Source organism: Physella acuta, unplaced genomic scaffold (assembly GCF_028476545.2).
Source record: "Physella acuta isolate Inbredline_101_S28 unplaced genomic scaffold, ASM2847654v3 ptg001669l, whole genome shotgun sequence".
Taxonomy (NCBI): domain Eukaryota; kingdom Metazoa; phylum Mollusca; class Gastropoda; family Physidae; genus Physella; species Physella acuta.
The window spans coordinates 56,473-63,263 of NW_026733182.1; the positions used below are offsets into that span (position 1 = coordinate 56,473).

Sequence of the window (6,791 nt, forward strand, 5' to 3'; positions counted from 1 at the left end):
TGAATAGTAATTGCTTTGTGTTAATCATCTTTGTTTGAAACACAACGCCAATCAATTTATATAGTATGCTTATATTTTTTTTAGAAACTTGAAATATTAAGCTTTATTTTTACGAACAAGAAAATTATTAATTTTAATTTTAAATTGATATTGAAAAATATTCATTTTGTATGTAATCAAATGCCAAACTCCATAGAACAAACCAAAATAGTTATTACATTTTTGAGTAATGTAAATACGTGAGTAGCATACAAAATATATTTCTTTTTCTGGGACTAGGTTAAATAAATCAAAATAAGGAGAAACCAAATCACAGTCTGTTAATTTTTTCTGTTATGGACAATGGCTGAACCTTCTGAAAAAGCCAAAAAAGCCACTGAAGTATACCAAAAGGGCTCAGAGAGTACAAATACAAATGGTGTTGGTCATAGAGGAGCTGTTCTAGATGGGAAAAACACTTTGATGTGGGCCGCCGAACGCGGAGATTTCAAAACTGCCGAGCTTTATATTCGATTTGGGAACGAAGTAAAAGCAGTAGATGTCAATGGAAGCAATGCTTTAATGTACGCGTCTAGCAATGGACGCGATAAAATTGTACAACTTTTAATTACAAGTGGGATCGACTTAAACGCTGTTGATAATGCTGGAAACACCGCTTTAATGAACGCTTCTCTCAATGGGTACAACACAATTGTGGAACAACTAATTCAAAGTGGGAGCGATGTTAATCGTGTTAACAAATATGGCATAAACGCGTTAATGTACGCTTCTGAAAGTGGGCATGCTAAAACTGTGAAGCTGTTGATTAAAAATGGGTCCGGTGTTTCACATGTTAACAAATATGGGGTGGATGCTTTAACGTCAGCTGCTAGAAATGGACATGATCAAGTTGTGGAAATTTTAATAAGAAATGGGAGTGACTTTAAAGCTGCTGATAAAGATGGATGGAATGCGTTGATGCACGCTGCTTATAAAGGTCATCATGCATGTGTGAATCTGTTAATTAAAAGTGGTAGTGATGTTCATGCCGTTAACAAAAACGGATTAAACGCATTAATGCTTGCGGCTGGAAATGGGCATGAAGAAACTGTTGATATTTTAATTAAAAGTGGGAGCAATGCAAATGCTGTCAACAATAATGGAATCAACGCATTAATGTACGCTTCTCTAAAAGGGCACGATAATATAGTACATATATTAATAAAAAGTGGGAGTACTGTTAAGGCTGTTGATAACGAAGGGTGGAATGCCTTAATGTACGCTTCATTAAATGGACATAACACAACTGTAGAGATTTTAATTCAAAGTGGCAGCGACGTGACATCTGTGAACAGCCACGGGTGGAGTGCTTTGATGTTAGCCTCTAAAACTGGACATGAGAAAACTGTCGAGCTCCTAGTGAAGTCTGGATGTGATGTTCTAGCCAAGAACAAAGATGGAGACAATGCCTTAGATATTGCGTCAAACTTTGGACGTGAAAATGTTGTGAAACTTCTAAGCAACCCTCACAAAGAAAAAGAAGGGAATATCCCATCATCTGCATCCGCCAAAAAACGCTACTTACACGAAGAAGACTGTTCTGTAAGTAATATATTTTACTTTTTTATTTTTTATAGTAAACCGAAAGTGATCTCCCCTAAACTTTCTTATATATAACGCGGGGAATTGCAACTCGGGTTATAGACATGATTTTTTAATTCATTGTTAATTACTTAAACTTTTTAAGATAGAATAGAATCTCATAGAAAAATAAATTGCGCACCAAAATGAACGCCAAACAATATGTGTATAATAGAGCGGAATATTATTCGTAGTTTATAAATTCACATGGTTTTTTTAGGAATTGAAAATAGCGTAAATTACTACTTTCGGTCAATGGAAATTACTCAAACTTTGACAGAAGGCAGATAATTAGATCTTTTACTTACTTGTGAAATTTCATTAATTTATATGAAACAGTACTCAAAAAGTTGATACAGAACTACAAATTCGATATAACACTTATATATGAAATTTCATCAAGTTTAATTTTGGAGTTGTCTCTCCTAGAAGAGTTGCTGTCCCCAACTGTCGAGCCTCATCTGCCAGAGGGTTCGAACTTGAGCCTTTTAGTTTAACTTTATCGACTCGACCACGAGTAGTTTACTAATTTTTGGTGTAAAAAGTATCAATTAATTGTTTTTCTTCAAATAGTAAATTGTTGAAAATCCTAAATTAGTTAACAAAAAACTATGTGTGAATCTTTTTACCTCTAAACCAAAAACACGTTACTTATCAGGATTTGCAAGTAAACTCCTCATACATACTTCTTGCTTTTGTTCTTTTAAAATGAGGTCTGGGTGGGGAAGAGTTGGAGCCACGCTTAAAATTTTTATTTACGTCTGGCGATATTTGTACCCTGTTAAATACTCGCCTATTAGCTTTATCTTTGACTTGGCATTCTATAATGACTAAGCAAAGTAAAAAAAAAACCAAGTGATTGCTAATTCGTTCTTTGTAAATGTCTGTAGTTTTGGTAACTACCCATTTGCCTTGTAATGTGAAAATAAACTTATAACTAAACGTAAAATGCAATCAATAGTAATCAATACCTACCCTCCCAGACTCCAACAACACTAACAGCTAATTCTACAAGCTTACATGCATATTTTTGTCCATTTAGATGACACACGAAGACAAAATTGTCAACTCACTTCGGAATGTTTCGCGCAAATTACCGCGACCGAAATCAGCACCCGTGAAGACAAACAACAGACACAAAAATACAGGTAAAACTAACAGTTAATAAAAACAATTTAATGAATTTGTAAATATTAAAACAGTGGACACAAAATACAGGTAAACTTGACAGTTAATTAAAACAATTTAATGAATTAAATATTAAAACAGTGGACACAAAAATACAGGTAAACCTAATAGTTAATTAAAACAATTTAATGAATTTGTAAATATTAATCAACCGGGAGTGATCTCCCCTAAACTTTCTCGAATATTCTTATATAAAACAACAGGGGATGGGAACTCTGGCTATAGACATGATTTTTAATCCATTTTAAATACTTAAAGTTTTAAAAATAGAATAAAATCTCGTAGACAAAAGAATTGCACACCAAGTGAACGCCAAATAAAAAAGTGCACACTAGTGCGCAATATTATTAGTACTTTAAAAATTTACATTAGTTTTTTGAGAAATCGGAAGTAGAATAAATTACTTCTTCCGGTCAATGGAAATTACTCAAAATTTAATTGATGGTAGAGAATTAGATTTTTTACTTACATCTGAAATAGTACTCAAGTTATAGGCTTTTGAAAAATTCAAAGTAGAAAAAGTACCACTTCTGGTTATCGAAAATCGCTCAAAAGTTGATACGGATCTACGATTTTCATAAAATACTTATATATGAAATTTCAGCAACCTAGCTGTAACGGTACTCAAGTTATCGTGTTTACACACGGACAAACACACAGACACACAGACATACGGACAGAATTGCAAAGCCCAGTTTTTCAGACTGGATTTCGCATAAAACCTCTTAATTTTGATAAATCTGGATTGATAATTTTTGCCCGATTAAAATAAGTCCTCTATACTTCGGATGTGATGAAGGACTGAGGTGTAATACGGTGAAAATTGTTAAAATTTCAAGTGATTTTTGTGCACGATTACAAGACTTTCTCTATACTTCGTATATACGAGAAAGTAAAAAAGTGGACACAAAATACAGGTAAACTTGACAGTTAATTAAAACAATTTAATGAATTAAATATTAAAACAGAGGACACAAAAATACAGGTAAACCTGACAGTTAATTAAAACAATTTAATGAATTAAATATTAAAACAATGGACATAAAAATACAGGTAAGCCTGTCAGCTAATTAAAACAATTTAATGAATTAAATATTAAAACAGTGGACATAAAAATACAGGTAAACCTGTCACTTAATTAAAACAATTTAATGAATTAAATATTAAAGCAGTGGACAAAAAAATACAGGTAAACCTGACAGTTAATTAAAACAATTTAATGAATTTGTAAATATTAAAACAGTGGGAATATGTTAACTAATCAATACGGACTAAAGATTGCCAAATACTGTTGCACTAAATTATAGGCTACTTATTCTGACTTTAGACAATAGACATATGTAACTTAACAACTGAGCTTTATTACCACACACGGCGTAGACCTACATAAACTTTAATTATGTGAAGATACTTAATTTTAAATCAACCATACTGGGGGGTCATAGCGCTGACCACAGTATCCCTTCATAGGCAAAGGTCACTGACACTGATAAAATCTACCTTACCATGGTCCCTCATTTCTTAACTTTATACTCAAGGAGAAGAGTGTAATCTCACTACATAATGAACTTGTTAGTCATCCCCCGATTATTAAATGCAAGCAATCAATCATTAAATGTGTCTGAAGGTTTACAACACAACATATTCTTGCTACAGTTGGGGTGTAGTGGGAGTAGAGTAAATATAACTTTACCCATTTAATCAGTTATTTAATTTAAAATGACGCCTTTTACAAACATAAAGTATTATTCTAGATAATTTTTCTAGCCTTTTTTTAATCTTCTCTTGTACTTTTCCTAAAACAATCTCCAACCTTTGTTTGAGTAACTAGCTTTTACTTAAAATATTTTCGGAGCTGTTTAGATCAGGTAAGTTATTCCGAAGTTTACAATTAGTTATTTTTTCACATATTTTTTTACTCTTTTCAGTGACCGACCAAACTGAACCTTTACGTGGAAAGCTGTTAGATAAACACGAAGCCGTACTTCGAAAACATTTTCCCTATTTGATTGAAGAAATAGACGCCAAGTATTTAACAGATGATCTGTATTCTAAAAACATCATCAGTAGGGATGACAGACTGTCAGTTACATCCTTACAAACACCTAACGATCGGACTAGAGCTCTGCTGGATATAATTCTCCATGCAGGACCAAGACGGGCGTTTCCAGAGTTTATAAATTCTCTTAAGAAACATTATCCACATATAGCATCAAAACTGGGGCAGTATTTATGACAAATCGTTGAACAAATATATTTTGTTATATGTTTATATACTAAAACATTGACATAATGATATTTCATTGGTTTTACCTATAGCCTACTTGTTTATAGAAAACCATATTTGTTAGTTAATTTTTAATGAGATGAGTATTGTCCCTTGCTCCACTACTATGATGATACACAATCATAAAGGTAAATGGATGCTGTCTGGTACTTTGATCAATTTGCTATTTTGTACAAGTTTAATTAACACGTGTACAGTGGTTTAGTTTCCACAGTGGTTATCTACTTATGTGGTCGACTTATGCGGGAATCAATGAATTTATAAAGTCGGCTGTTGAAAAAGGCAACTTTACCACAAATTTAAAAAGCAATTTACAATGTAACGTATTACTTTGCTAGTTTCACTAAATGCACATTTTAAAGGGTTTTTTTTGTAACTTCCACTAAGTGCCTTTACTTTTTTTTAATGTAGATGCGTATTAATTTCAATAGTATTTTTCATCCATCACATTCTACATTTGTCAAATCATTAAAACGCAGAGCATACATCAGTGTTTCTTTCAGACTTTTTTCTGCGGTGAGGAGGCACTTGATATTTTCGGGGGGGGGGGGGGGGGACGGGGGACACACAAGTAAAAATATATAAATTACATTTAGTTCCGGGTCGACATTTCATAAGAGATGCCTGGAAGAAACTGTGGCCTACATACAACCCAAAAAAGATAGGAATAAATTTACATTTTCTAAAACTGTATTGTTACATTTTCTGCTGCTTTAATTAAAGTTACTTAATAAACCAATGTAGATTTCTGTTACTCATAGTTTTATTAAAGTAAAATATATTGATACAAATTGATAATGTGACCTGGATATTATCTGTGACTGCAATACAACTTCGTACTCTACAGATTTTGCCTGCTAGCGCAGACTCGAATACAATTCTTATGATAAATCTTTTCCTAATCAACCGTAGTGTGTAAAATACCTTGCCAATAGTCTTTTTAATTTGATGAATTTAAACAAATCTATAAAATAAAGTAAGGTTTAAATAGCGAAAAACACCGATGTAGGGGAAGTAATTATCAATATACTGAATGTATCATTTAAGCACAGTGCTTGTACCAGTTTTATTGATTACCTTTACAACTTAACAAATACGTCACATATTATTGTAAAATTAAATCCTTAGAAAAATGCATAAAACGTTTTAATTGCAAGCTTCTATGTAATAACGCATTAAAAGGAGAAAATATTTGATTTTCTTTAATATATAATAACACTACTATTTAAATAACTTTAAAGAAAAGCGTGGGTCATTTATTAACTATTTATTACCTTTAATAAAGTTTAAGAAGCGACCCACGCTTTCCTTTGCAGTTATTTAAATAGTAATGTATTATTATATATTTAAAGAAAATCATTTATTTCTCTGTGTTTGGGGCATTTTTTTAAAAAAAGCTTGTAATTAACACGTTTTATGAGAAATATAATATACTTTTAATTTTGCCGAAAAGATCTAGAACTTTGAGCACGTATAGCTGTTGTGTGTAGGGAGGGGTGTGTCTGGGGGTTGGGCAGTGGACGCTATTTTTATACGCCCTTATTAATATTTGTATGTCCTGAATTCCAATCTCCTAGCTGGTGGGTTATGTATTTGAAAGAGATAACGCGGTGTCCTGTATCGATTTATTTTAGTGCACCAACCTACCAGCGTGGTGACACAGTATTCAAGTCGTTTATGTCGTCAGAAGGTTGAT

General features: G+C 32.5%; 1 protein-coding gene across 1 annotated transcript; it reads left to right on the forward strand.

The window, feature by feature from the left end:
* Positions 1-342: 342 nt before the first annotated feature.
* LOC131929745 (ankyrin repeat domain-containing protein 29-like) lies at positions 343-5,044 on the forward strand. Its single transcript, XM_059286093.1, has 3 exons — positions 343-1,581; positions 2,823-2,838; positions 4,737-5,044. The coding sequence occupies exons 1-3, from the start codon at positions 343-345 to the stop codon at positions 5,042-5,044; spliced, it is 1,563 nt and encodes a 520-aa protein (XP_059142076.1).
* Positions 5,045-6,791: the final 1,747 nt, after the last annotated feature.

Coding starts and splice junctions, on each gene's coding strand:
- LOC131929745 (XM_059286093.1), top strand. CDS start 343: ATGGCTGAACCTTCTGAAAAAGCCAAAAAAGCCACTGAAGTATACCAA.